The sequence below is a fragment of the Astyanax mexicanus genome, chromosome 10 (genome assembly GCF_023375975.1).
Source record: "Astyanax mexicanus isolate ESR-SI-001 chromosome 10, AstMex3_surface, whole genome shotgun sequence".
Lineage (NCBI taxonomy): Eukaryota > Metazoa > Chordata > Actinopteri > Characiformes > Acestrorhamphidae > Astyanax > Astyanax mexicanus.
Window position 1 is genome coordinate 51811582 of NC_064417.1, and position 14963 is coordinate 51826544.

At 40.4% G+C, this 14963-nt stretch overlaps 1 protein-coding gene across 1 annotated transcript in view; it reads right to left on the reverse strand.

Moving 5' to 3' along the window:
- Positions 1–10419: 10419 nt before the first annotated feature.
- Positions 10420–14963, reverse strand: part of tnmd (tenomodulin) — a 119103-nt gene continuing 114559 nt past the window's right edge. The window contains exon 7 of the mRNA XM_049484150.1: positions 10420–14026. Within this exon, the coding sequence (XP_049340107.1) occupies positions 13817–14026 (210 nt within the window). The 3' untranslated portion in view covers positions 10420–13816. The remainder of the gene's footprint in view (positions 14027–14963) is intronic.

The window sequence follows — 14963 nt, forward strand, 5'->3', positions numbered from 1 at the left end:
ATCGGTCAGACTGGCTTTGATCCCAGAATTACTTCTGGTTGGTATAAAATAAATCATACATACTGCTAATTTAACTCACGTACATGATTTGACTGGGTGCACGGTACAGATTAGAAGCACCAGTATGTGGGTGTATATGGATGATGTCATGATTTATCACGTACAGAATGATCTTCATCCCGACGATGATGATGATGATGATGATGATGTTCTACAGCAGTAAGCTGGGGTTGACGTGTTGCCAGATATGCGCAGGTGTTATTGCACATTTCAGTCAGATGATGGCAGTAGCAGCACATCCCACTGCTCCAGAGTCTGCCTGCATTCAAACACACACACACACACACACACACACTTGGTGTACTGCATATGTGCAGCAGCAGCTCTGCACTGAGATAAACGGCAGCAGAGGAAACACGCGGCTCGCGGCTGAATTACCCGCCGTTTGAAGTGCCAACAAAAAAGCAGCAGCTCTCATGCCTTCCTGCCCAACCCCACAGCCACGGTGTGTGTTCTGCCTGCGCCAACCCGCACACTGTGTGTGTGTGTGTGTGTGTGTGTGCATAGTGTGTGTAGTGTGTGTATATAGTGTGGCTGTGTGTGTATGTGTGTGTTGTATTTGTATGACGGAATGACTGTGTAACTGTGTATGTAAGGTGTGTGTATAGTGTGAATGTGTAATATGTGTGTTTATATAGTGTATGTAGTGCATGTGTAGTGTATGTGTAGTGTGTGTATGTACAGTGTGTAGTGTGTGTATAGCGTGGCTGTGTGTATGTGTGTGTATCTTCTACATCCTGCAGCTATGCATGTGTAATCTGTGTAGTGAGTGATTCTCTCTCTCTCTCTCTCGTAGTGTGTGTATGTATAGTGTGTGTAGTGTGTGTAGTGAGTGTGTTTTTGCCTTCTATATCCTGCAGCTGTGCATGTGTTGTCAGTCTCTCTCCTTCTATCTCTCTCTCTCACATTGTGTGTGTGTGTGTGTGGTACATTTCTGTTTCTGTGTAACTGTGTGTGCGTAAAGTGTACATGTAGTGCATGTGTATTGTGTGTGTGTAGTGTGTGTACTGTGTGTGTGTGCAAATGTATGTGTAGTGCATGTATACTGTGCGTACAGTGTGTGTAGTGTGTTTATGCCTAGTGTGTGTGTTTATCTTATAGTGTGTGTGTGTGTGTGTGTGGTACATTTCTGTTTCAGTTTGACTGTGTGTACAGTGTGTGTAAAGTGTAAAGTGGGTGTTTATGCCTAGTGTGTGTTTATCTTATAGTGTGTGTATGTGTGTGGTACGTTTCTGTTTTTGTGTAACTGTGTGTGTGCGTAAAGTGTAGATGTAGTGCATGTGTATTGTGCGTACAGTGTGTGTTGTGTGTTTATGCCTAGTGTGTGTATCTTATAGTGTGTGTTTGTGTGTGTGTATGTGTGTGGTACGTTTTTGTTTCGGTGTAACTGCATGTACTGTGTGTGTAAAGTGTCTATGTAGTGCATGTGTACAGTGTGTGTGTATAGTGTTTGTGTAGTGTGCGTGTTAAGCCTGCAGCTGTGTAGTAAGTCTATCTCTCTCGGTCTCTCTCTCTGTCTCAGTGTGTGTGTGTGTGTGTGTGTGTGTGTGTGCGTGTATGTGGTACAGCGCTGTTTCTGTGTAACTGTGTGTACTGTGTGTGTATGTGTAGTGCATGTCTACTGTATATGTAGTGCATGTGTAATGTGTGTAGTGTGTGTATGTGTAGTGTTTGTGTACTGTGTGTTTATGTATTATGTATATGTACATTTCTGTGACTGAAAGGTTGTTGTGTATGTGTAGTTGTGTGTTTATATGTGTGTTGTGTGTAGTGATCTCTCTGTGTGCAGTGTGTGTGTGTGTGTGTGTGTGTGTTGTGTGTCTGTGCAGTGAGCATCTCTCTCTCTCTCTCTCTCACTGTAGTGTGTGTGTGTGTGTGTGTGTTCTGTGTCCTGCAGCTGTGCATGTGTAATCTGTGTAGTGAGTGACTCTCTCTATATCTGTGTGTGTGTGCAGTGTGTGTGTAGCGTGTGTGTGTGTGTGTGTGTGTGTGTGTTCCCTCACTGTGCTGAAGAGAACAGGCTTATAGAGGATTTTTCCCTCATGGCTCCATCCAGCCCCATCCAACCAGATGCTGAGAAGCTTTAGGGCAGGTGGAGCTGTAGTAGTGTATGTGAAGCAGTTGTAGTGCAGGTGGAGCAGTTGTAGTGCAGGTGGAGCAGTTGTAGTGCAGGTGGAGCAGTTGTAGTGCAGGTGGAGCTGTAGTAGTGTAGGTGTAGCAGTTGTAGTGCAGGTGAAGCTGTAGTAGTTTAGGTGAAGCAGTTGTATTACAGGTGAAGCAGTTGTAGTGCAGGTGGAGGTGTTGAAGTGCAGGTAAATCAGTTGTATTACAGGTGAAGCTGTTGTAGTGCAGGTGAAGCAGTTGTAGTGCAGGTGAAGCAGTTGTAGTGCAGGTGGAGCTGTAGTAGTGTATGTGAAGCAGTTGTAGTGCAGGTGAATCAGTTGTAGTGCAGGTGGAGCTGTAGTAGTGTATGTGGAGCATATTTACTGATTTACTGATTTACATCTACATGATTTACATTTACTGATTTACATCTATTTACTGATTATTTGTCACATACTTGTCCTGTTCTGTGTCTCTCCTGTCCTTATGTTCATTTATTTATGTGTCTCTGCCCCTATTTTCAATGTGCTCACCTGTGTTCATCTGTAGCTCCGCCCACTCGTTAACTGTTCCCAAGTGTTTCCTGTTTTCTGTCCCCTTCTATGTATAGGTATATACAGTCCTTTTGTTTCAGTGTCCCTTGTCAGCTCTTCTATGTCTTATCATAAGTCAGGTTATGTGTCTCTTTGTTTTTAATGACAGTAGGTACAGATCCCTCCCTCAAAAGAAGTCTGCTGGCTAGTGTTGCTGTGTACTGCTGTGTAGGTTCTCCTTATTGTCTTTATTGCCTTATTTTCTGGTGATTGGAGAGTTTATAGTGTTTATGGGGGCAGTCCAGACCCAAATGTCCCCTTTAAGATTGATTTTTTATTTTTTTTAACATCGTAGAGCTGCTGCTGCATCTGCTGCCGTTAACACAGTTCAGATTATCATGGTCAGAACAATTAGACGGGAAGCTGACGGCTCATTTCCTCTCAGTTGTCATTATTATTACTGCTGCAGGAGAATGATGCAGAGTGCCCGTCCTCCTGCCCTCCATTTACACTAAACTACATCCTGGTCCTTAGATGTCTTTAGGCATTTTAATAGTGCTATAATCTGCTTTATTAGATGGGTAATAATGGTTCCCGTTACCAATCAGACTCGTGGACAGCACTCACACATGCTATAATAACCGGAATCATGGAACAAATCATCTGTCTCTATTACACAACTGTAACTGTTGGTGTATGTTAACATTATACACATTATGGACAATTCCTCCAATGTCCTACCATCCTCAGATCCTCGTCTTTATCTCCTCCTTTTATTTTCTGATCTAGGATTAAACTCATTTAACGATGAGAAGGATTGCATGTTGAAATTTTATTAAAATAAAAAAAATAATAAATCCATACATCGAAGTATCGCAATATTTTGTTCTGCAATACCGTACATCACTGTGTAGATTTAAATTTAAATGTTAGTTTAAATGTAAAGGTTGGTGTCAGAAGTGGTTCATTTAGTCACATTCTTGTCACCTGTGTTCATCTGTAGCTCCTCCCCCTTGTTAACCGCTCCCAAGTGTTTACTGTCCCCTTCTGTGTTTATATATAAATATATATATATATAGTCCCTTTGTTTTAGTGCCCCCTATCAGTTCTTGTATGTTTTTTTTTTCAGTATCTATGTTTTTCGTGACATTTCTTGTGTTATTCAAATTCCCTCTCCCTCCCCGACACATTTAGTTTTGTAATTAAATCCCACCCACTAGATAGCAGTGTTTTACTCTGTCAATAGTTTGCACTGTTCTGATTGGATAAAAATAAACTTATATAAAAACCTTTTTTCTTAAAGGGATAGTTCGGGATTTTTGACATGAATCTGTATGGCATCAACATGACCAGTGTCGTGCATTCTCACTGACTTACCCCCGACCATGTCCGGTGAGCAGAGTTCTTGTCCAGTATTGTCCAAGTCGAAAGTAGTCCGGCATGTTTGCTGGGGTCACGAAAAGAAAGCGTTTTTCTTCCCAAAACAGTACGAGTGCAAAAGAGTGATTTATTTGCATAACAAAAAACGGTGTCTGCAAAAGTCACGCCTCATTATCATATGGGCACTACCTTTTTGAATCAATGCGTGCGATTGCGCAACCTGGCAGCTAGCCTACGGTTTCGATTTCACTGTTTACTGTTCGGGAACATGTCGGACTACGAGAGCGACGAGGAATATATTGATTTCCGCTCAAAGCCAAGGGGGTATCTTTATGAACCTGAGTATCCTGAGGAGGAACTTGCCCAAATCGAATTGGATCGTGCAGAAAGAGAGAGGGTGGACAGAGAAGTGATTGAGACCGAAGCTGGAGCCACTGCTGCTGCTGCTACGATACAAAGGGTTTCCGACAAATCCTGGTGCACTTGTTTGAAGTGAGAACTACTGCCGACAGAGGTGGAATGTTGGGATTTATTTATGCCCGAGATACAGAACCTGTCAACTGATAAGGACGTCGGCGGGCCAGCTGCTGCCTGCATCACAAACAACAGCGACTTCCCTGCACTCCTGAATGCCGGTGTTCTGTCGAATTGTGCTACCCATCGACACATGCTTCCCAACGGTACTGCGCATGCGCTGACCTACACAATGTAATTATTTCTTGTGTTTTTTATGTATAATTAATCTGTTTTAGGGCGGTTTATTTGCATTAAACAACCTGGACGCACTGTCACTGCACAAAAGTGTAAATGGAAACAAACAATTACAATTATTATCATAAATAATTACAAAAGCAGTTTGTAATGAGCTCTATTTGCCATAACTTTGCCATGATACAATAATTTATGCAATCCAAATCTAATAACGTACATCTACTGGACTTTGACTGCGTACATGCCTTAAATTAGTGCTTCTTTTGTATTTTTAAACTTGAATATACATTAGGGCAGCACAGCTCGACAAGGTAGCACAATTCGAACACCGGCATCTTGAGAACTTTCCTTCACGTTCCAAAGATCAACTGGAAGAGGCGTCCCAGCCCAGCTGGACCCGATGGGCAGTTATCTGCAGAGTAAGTGTTGACTGTGTTCAAGAAACTTCTCTCTAAAGCTTGCTCTTTGCGTTGCTGGTTGAAGCTGAGCGAAGCCAAAGATCTGAAAGACTAGTGCGCTGCTCGCAGTTAGAATGACATGCGCACTGATTCAAAGTAGTGCCCATATGATAATAAGGCGTGACTTTTGCAGACACCGTTTTTTGTTATGCAAATAAATCACTCTTTTGCACTCGTACTGTTTTGGGAAGAAAAACGCTTTTTTTTCGTGACCCCAGCAAACATGCCGGACTACTTTCGACTTGGACAATACTGGACAAGAACTCTGCTCACCGGACATGGTCGGGGGTAAGTCAGTGAGAATGCACGACACTGGTCATGTTGATGCCATACAGATTCATGTCAAAAATCCCGAACTATCCCTTTAAGAATCAATATACTCTATAGGGGTGGGTATTGGCAAGAACTTGCCATAATTATTAGGTCTTTAGAAATAAAAATAGAGGAAAAATAGTAATCTGGCTAATAAAATTATAGAGCAAAAAAAAAATGAAATATTGTGTCACTCTCTCCACACTATATTAATTTCAAATTGTTAGCAGACTTAGATATTTTTAAATTCCTTTATTATTATTATTTATTCATCTCTAGACCAGCCCCATTTTACCAGGATGTCCAAAATACAGTTACCACTTCAGTTTCTCTGATTTTGCTATTTATAAGTTTATATTTGAGTAAAATGAACATTGTTGTTTTATTCTATAAACTAAAGACAACATTTCTCCCAAATTCCAAATAAAAATATTGCAAATAATGCAAAGAAAACAAGTTAATATTCATGAAGTTTTAAGAGTTCAGAAATCAATATTTGGTGGAATAATAACCCTGATGGTTTTTAATCACAGTTTTTATTTCATGCATCTTGGCATCATGTTCTCCTCCACCAGTCTTACACACTGCTTTTGGATAACTTTATGCTGCTTTACTCCTGGTGCAAAAAATCAAGCAGTTCAGTTTGGTGGTTTGATGGCTTGTGATCATCCATCTTCCTCTTGATTATATTCCTCATCATTTTAAAGTGCTCTCTTATTTTTTTCAGTCTCAGACTGCCTTCATTGAGCGAAACACAACCTAAATGATTGATTTATTTGTTTTTTTGTTTATATATATAGATTTTTTATCTTCAGAACAGCTCTATTGTACCAAGTTGTCCGAATGCGTTTTGCTTTCAGGCCATTTTGTCACTTTCTCTGGGAAGAGTGAGACAGCACTTTATAATCCCGTTAGTGATGCTTTCACACTTCAGCTCGGGGTGAAGTTTCTCTCCCACACAGACCCACATCTCCAGCTTACTGTTTCAGTCTGGTGCCGAGTCCCGGCAGGCGAGAGGTGTCAGAGTCTGGACAGATAACGTCTAGCGTAGCGGCGTTTATACAGCCACGTTCACCGTGCTGCCATAACCGTCTCCTGAACCGAAGAGAGAGGAGCGCTAAACGCTTCTGATGTTTTGCGAGCTGAGAGATGAAAGTAACAGGAAATGAGGTTTTAAGAGAACGTTCAGAGCATCAGAGAGGCGGCTTTGATCCCCCATCTCTCAGCCTGGCCTTCTCTTACACACTAATACACACCACGAGTTCTGAGGAGCACAGAGAGCAATGCATTAAGAGAAAAGAGCGCCATGTTGTGAGAGCACTGCGTTGTGAGAGCGCTGTATTGTGAAAGGTTGCTCGAGGCCCCGCAATCAGATCAATCAAGATAAAGGAAGTCATATCGTAAGTTCATATTAACCTAATATGATTCTATAGTCATTCTTATATACTGTAGAGTCAACAAAGAGCTCTCACAACACGGTGCTCTCACAACACAACATTCTCAATCAGTGCTCACATTACAGCAATTTCAGTAAATGGTGCTCTTAAATCACAGTGCTCTTGCATCACGCCAATGTCACGTTGCAACACTCTTACATCAGGGTGCTTTCACAACATGGCACTCTCACAATGTGGTGATCTCATATCAAGGTGCTCTCACATCATGGCGCTTTCACAACATAGCACGCTCACATCGTAATGATCTCATAACATGGCACTCTTACAACATGCGCTCTCACATTATGGCAATCTTGAAACAAAAGGCTCTCACAACATGACGCTCTTACAACACAGCAATCTCAGTACATGGTGCTTTTACATCATGGTGCTTTCACAACATAGCGCTCTCACATCATGGTGCTCTCACATTACGGTTCTTTCACAACACAGCGCTCTTACATCAAGGTGCTTTCACAACACAGCACTCACATCATGGTGATCTCATAACATGGCACTCTCACATCAAGACACTCTCACATTATGGCAATCTTGAAACTAAAGGATCTCACAACATGGCGCTCTTACAACACAGCAATCTCAGTACATGGTGCTCTTACACCATGGTGCTTTCACAACATAGCGCTCTCACATTACTGTGCTCTCACATTACGGTGCTTTCACAACACAGCGTTCTTACATCACAGCGCTTTCACAACATGCAGCTGTCACATCACAACGCTCTTACATTATGCCACTGTCACAACATAATGCTCTTACATCACAGCACTTTCACAACTCAGCGCTCTCACATCGTGGTGATCTCATAACATGGCACTCTCACATCAATGCGCTCTCATTATGGCAATCTTGAAACAAAAGGCTCTCACAACATGGCGCTCTCACAACACAGCAATCTCAGTACATGGTGCTCTTACATCATGGTGCTTTCACAACAATGCCACTCTCACATCATGCTAATGTCAACACAACACTCTTACATTGTGGCGATCTCACAACATGGTGATTTCACATCACAGCGCTTTTATGAAAAGGCACTCTCAAATCACGGCACTTTCACAACACAATGCTATCACAACACGCCGCTCTCACAATGCATCGCTCTCAAAACACAGTGCTCTCAAATCATGGCACACTTATGATCCGGCATTCTCAAATCATAGCGCTCTCACAACAAAATGCTATTAAAACACAGGGCTCTCACAACACATTACTCTCACAATGCGGTGCTCTCACATTGCAGCAATCTCACAGATAAAATTCAAAATATGTGCAGTTTCTCAGTATAAGACAGGTTTACACTGTATATTTATTTCAACCAGCTGTTATACAAATTCTATATTCTTTATTCTATATTTAATATTTTTGCACTCTTACCATATTTTCTTACTCAAATATATATTTATATTTATATTTTTATTGCTGAATGTTATGCGTGAACACAATTTAGATTGGTATTTATTTAGCTGAACTCTGAATTGTTTGTACTGTGTGTATTGTGTGTATTGTGTGTACTGTGTGTATTGTGTGTATTGTTTGTACTGTGTGTATTGTGTGTACTGTGTGTATTGTGTGTACTGTGTGTACTGTGTGTATTGTGTATATTGTTTGTACTGTGTGTACTGTGTGTATTGTGTGTACTGTGTGTATTGTGTGTTCTGTGTGTATTGTGTGTATTGTGTATATTGTTTGTACTGTGTGTACTGTGTGTATTGTGTGTACTGTGTGTATTGTGTATATTGTTTGTACTGTGTGTACTGTGTGTATTGTGTGTATTGTGTGTATTGTGTGTACTGTGTGTATTGTGTGTACTGTGTGTATTGTTTGTACTGTGTGTATTGTGTGTATTGTGTGTACTGTGTGTACTGTGTGTATTGTGTGTACTGTGTGTATTGTGTGTACTGTGTGTATTGTGTGTACTGTGTGTATTGTGTGTATTGTGTGTATTGTGTGTACTGTGTGTATTGTGTGTACTGTGTGTATTGTTTGTACTGTGTGTATTGTGTGTACTGTGTGTATTGTGTGTATTGTTTGTACTGTGTGTACTGTGTGTATTGTGTGTACTGTGTGTACTGTGTATATTGTGTGTATTGTTTGTACTGTGTGTACTGTGTGTATTGTGTGTACTGTGTGTACTGTGTATATTGTGTGTATTGTTTGTACTGTGTGTATTGTGTGTACTGTGTGTACTGTGTGTACTGTGTGTATTGTGTGTACTGTGTGTACTGTGTGTATTGTGTATATTGTGTGTACTGTGTGTATTGTGTGTATTGTTTGTACTGTGTGTATTGTGTGTATTGTGTGTATTGTTTGTACTGTGTGTATTGTGTGTACTGTGTGTATTGTGTGTACTGTGTGTACTGTGTGTATTGTGTGTACTGTGTGTATTGTGTGTACTGTGTGTATTGTGTATATTGTTTGTACTGTGTGTATTGTGTGTATTGTGTATATTGTTTGTACTGTGTGTACTGTGTGTATTGTGTGTACTGTGTGTATTGTGTGTACTGTGTGTATTGTGTGTATTGTTTGTACTGTGTGTATTGTGTGTACTGTGTGTATTGTGTGTACTGTGTGTATTGTGTGTACTGTGTGTATTGTGTGTACTGTGTGTATTGTGTGTATTGTTTGTACTGTGTGTATTGTGTGTATTGTGTATATTGTTTGTACTGTGTGTACTGTGTGTATTGTGTGTACTGTGTGTACTGTGTATATTGTTTGTACTGTGTGTATTGTGTGTATTGTGTGTACTGTGTGTATTGTGTGTACTGTGTGTATTGTGTGTATTGTTTGTACTGTGTGTATTGTGTGTACTGTGTGTATTGTGTGTACTGTGTGTACTGTGTGTATTGTGTGTACTGTGTGTACTGTGTGTATTGTGTGTTCTGTGTGTATTGTGTGTATTGTGTATATTGTTTGTACTGTGTGTACTGTGTGTATTGTGTGTACTGTGTGTACTGTGTGTATTGTGTGTTCTGTGTGTATTGTGTGTATTGTGTATATTGTTTGTACTGTGTGTACTGTGTGTATTGTGTGTACTGTGTGTACTGTGTGTATTGTGTGTTCTGTGTGTATTGTGTGTATTGTGTGTATTGTGTGTATTGTTTGTACTGTGTGTACTGTGTGTATTGTGTGTATTGTGTGTATTGTGTATATTGTTTGTACTGTGTGTACTGTGTGTACTGTGTGTATTGTGTGTATTGTGTGTATTGTGTATATTGTTTGTACTGTGTGTACTGTGTGTATTGTGTGTATTGTGTGTATTGTGTATATTGTTTGTACTGTGTGTACTGTGTGTATTGTCCAGTCCTAATTAAAAGTCACGTGTTTTTTTTTCTCTGTTATAAAAAGTTTCTCATACTTTTCATTACTTTTCTTATATATAATATAAATAATGACACGCAGGGAAACATTTTATGCCGTTTTATTGAAAGGGGAATTGTTAAAACAAAACAGAGGTCTTTAAAGCGATATAAATGTAATTAATGGAGCAAGCCTTTACTTAGACACAACAACCTGATTGAAAACAGTCCCACATCTCCAATTATAGAGCAATATAAGTCTGAGAATTATAACACTGCAGTTTATGTACACGGCACTTCAGCTTCAGCACAGCCTGGATTTATAAAAAAAAAAAAAAAAACTGCTTTTAAAAGCTGGATTTCTGAAGTTCTATTAAGTCTGGCGTTTATGAATATATATAAAAAGCCAAATTACAGCCAGTGCCAGTACTGCAATTACGCCTGTAAGCAGAAATCATTCACATGCAAAATACTGTAAATATCTAAAAATATATTTTAAATGAGTGGTTCTCAAACTGTTTTAAGATTACATATGTAGAACCTACTGGGGTATTCAGTGTGGGCCTTGTCTGCAATTTATTGATTATTGTTTGTGTTTAATGATATATACTGTATATATACAGGGGTTGGAGAATGAAACTGAAACACCTGGTTTTAGAGCACAATAATTGATTGTGGTGACGGACAGTTCTGGTGGAAACAGGAGAGTTGAGGTGCACATTGAATTCTGCGTGATTTGATCAGCCGTGGTTTTATGTTTTTTGGATACAATCCGGGTTAGCACCCGAACATCCCTTTCAGACAGCTTCCTCTTACAGCGTCCACAGTTAATCCTGTTGGATGTGGTTGGTCCTTCTTGGTGGTATGCTGACATTACCCTGGATACCGTGGCTCTTGATGCATCACAAAGACTTGCTGTCTTGGTCACAGATGCTCCAGCAAGACGTGCACCAACAATTTGTCCTCTTTTGAACTCTGGTATGTCACCCATAATGTTGTGTGCATTGTAATATTTAGAGCAGAACTGTGCTCTTACCCTGCTAATTGAACCTTCACACTCTGCTCTTACTGCTGCAATGTGAAATTAATGAAGATTGAACACCAGGCTGCTCCCATTTAGCCATGAAACCTAAAATCCCACACTAAAATGACAGATGTTTTAGTTTCATTGTCCAACCCCTGTATATATATATATATATATATATTATATATATGAAATAGTTGAGTAAATAACATAACTAACACTTCCTGTAAAACCTGGCTTCAATAATGACTGTCATAAGTCTCAAAATAGCATATATAGCACATTATAAAGTACAGTATGAGACTTTATGAAGAGATGTGTCCCATGATTTTAGCTGACTCCAGAAAAAAATGGGAGGGGTAGTTTGGGAGGGGCACTGGGTGATGTATGGGTTTAGGGGCAGGGCAGGAGGGAGGGAGATTGGCTGAGCTGCAACAGGTATAGTAAGGTATACTATATTTTACTGTATATATTACATTATGAAGAAAGGATTCATTAGGAGTGTTACCCTAATGCACAAAAGCACAATTTTAAACTTAACAGAATTTAATTTTGATTAGCATTGTTCATATATGAAACATCCTGTACACAAAAATACAGTTTGAGAACCACTGCTCCAAATCTACATTATCTATACAGGTTTATTATTAGTATTAATAATACAATGCCTCTCATCCACAGAAGATTATAAGATAAACTGAACAAGAGCCCAGAGGATAGTGCAGGAAGACCTGAAGACTGCTAATTTATAGAGCAGCCCAACAACACTACTAACAATAATAATGATAATCGATTTTCTTTTCTCAACTGAAGAGCAGTATAAAGAGATTTTAGCTTTTTACTTCCTCTCCAGAGCACCAGAATATAGTAAAACAAAACACTTTTTGAGGGTCTATTGCACAAATGAATGGGATTATATTGTGCTGATAAAAAGATAATGGTTAGATAGTGATTGTGTGATAATGGCAAAATATACATGTATCTACGCACCTTGTCTGCCAGCTAATTGGCCCTTCCATTGTTTTAATTATCAGATATTGCATGATATTTTAAGGCCACACCAGCCCAATTATATTAGTTTTATTTTTTTATATTTATGATTCTCATTTCTAGTCTTATGAGTAAGTGGGCATCCTAAAAACAAAATATAGAGGAGAATTGTGCTTTAAACATCGCCATGCATGGTCGTATCATATTTAAAGTCGCTTGCTAGGCTAACTTAACATTCCAACAGGTTATTTAACCTTATTAAAAGCTAAATAGCTATTCAGAGCAGAGATATCTAGCTTCCACACATAAAACAAAGTACAACACAAAAAGAAAGGGAGCTGCATCTGTGGTTGAAGGAGCTAAAGATAAAGTGTTCATACGTAAGTATGTAAATAGCTGTAAATAAGGTTAAATAGCCTGTTAAACTGTTGGATTAGTATAGCTAGCTACTTTATGATCAGTGTCCAAAGCGGCAGCACACACTGTCGACAATTAAAAGACCATTAAAATAATGTTTTAAATGCTAATTGAAATTCCAATGTCCAAACCAGCATATAAATGTGATGAGTATTAATACTACAGTGCCCAGCTAGGCCAACTACACTAATGTTAGCTGACTGACTAACAACTCATTCGATATTTTGTCATGTTGGCCATTTTAGCAATTTAGCTAACATCAGACTTACTGAAAAATCCTGCAAAAAACTTGATAGAGTTTGTATATAATGTTGTAACAGCTATTTAGAGCATAGCTAATTAGCTTTGGCATCAAACAAAGCAGAACACAAAAAGATGGATGTGATTTAAAGCTACATATAGCTTATAATCACCACCTTCAAAAAAAGAAGGGGAGCTGCGTCTGTGGTTGAAGGAGCTAAATATAAAACGCCAAACAAATCATCCATATGTCAACTCTTAACATTCTGTTAGCTTTGTATGTGTAAATAGCTGTAAATAAGCTTAAATAGCCTGTTGAACTGTTGTATTAGCATAGCTAGCTACTTTATGATCATAAATGTGACAAGAGTATTAATACTACAGTGCCCAGCTAGGCTAACTACACTAATGTTGTTAGCTGACTGGCTAACCTTTAAAACACTTCCATCTTTTGGTGCTGTGTTTTATTTCATGTTAAAGCTAATTAGCTATACTCTAAATAGCTGTTAATAAGGTTAAATAGCCTGTTGGGCTTTTGGATTAGCATAGCTAGCTACTTCATGATCAGTGTACACAGTAGCCATAGCTAATTTAGACTGCATTCACTTTAAATATGTTACGACCAAAAAAACATTTTATAAGAAATTCAATGTCCAAGGCAGAAGAAACAAATGTTTGAGTGTGGATATTAAACTCAGTATTGTGAATCAATGCTAATCATGTAACATTTCCATGGATGTAGTTTGGACACAATCAAAAAGACTCATAATAGAGCTCAATCTGTTTTATTGAGCAGCACCGCTAGTCGTCCAACCCGTCGCTCTCAGGGTCTTCAGATTCGTCCCAGCATACGAGCGATCCACCAGTTGCAGGGCATCACGATCTGGCAGATGACCCGACCGCCCTGGTAATAGTACGGGTAGGGCCAGTAGCCCAGCAGGGGCTCGTGGTAGCGGCGGCAGTAGCGGTAGCCGCGCCGGCAGTACTGGCAGCAGTAGCCTTGATCGTCCAGAGAGCTGTCCAGCTGAAGTCCGTTTTCAGTCTGTGGAAGACATGAGGTGAAAGGGTCAAACAAAAACCTGCAAACACATGCGCCGTAATAAAGCCGTAAAAGTTGGATTTAAGGAAAAGATACGTGAGTTCTGTTTCCTACAGGAAGAAGTCTGCCTGACCCACATGGAAACAGCAGCTTTTTAGCCTTTAGCTCTATAGATTAACATTATTAAGGACTGAGTCTCTTCAGTTTCATCAGAGAAGAGAAGAATTGTGGTGGAGAAAACCCACCAGGATATGAGTTTTAGATTATTCAGAGAGAAAGATCACAGGGCTCAGAACAGTGTTTAAAGTGGACGACCCCCCTGTGAAGTGTTAGCAGTCGACGGCCTGATATAAAACTCTTGACCTTTCTATTATGACAAAGGTGGGATCGTGCCACTGCTGTGCCTCTGATCTCTGCGGCCCTTACTGTCACTACCTGCTCATCTTCACCTGGAGGGAGCCACCACCAGCCCCTGCCACCCACTGCCAGCCACCACTATCCCCTACAAGCTACTGCCTACCTCTGCCAGCCACTGGCAGCCACTGCAGGCTGCTGCCTGCCACCACCATCCACTGCAAGCTACCAGCTCCTGCCACCAACTATTGCAAGCTACTGCCTGTCACCACCATCCCCTGCCCGCCACCGCCATCTCCTGCAAGCTACTGCCCGCCACCGCCATCCCCTGCATGTTACTGCCTGCCACCGCCATCCACTGCAAGCTACTGCCAGCCACTGTCATCCATTGCAAGCTACTGCCAGCTACCACCTTCCGCCACCAACTATTGCAAGCAATTGCCCACCACCATCGCCTGCAAGTTACTGTCTTTCACCGCCATCCACCGCAAGCTACCACCTGCCACCACCAGCCACTGCAAGCAATTGCCAACCACCGCCATCCCCTGCAAGCTACTGCCAGCCACCACCTCACGCCACCAACTAT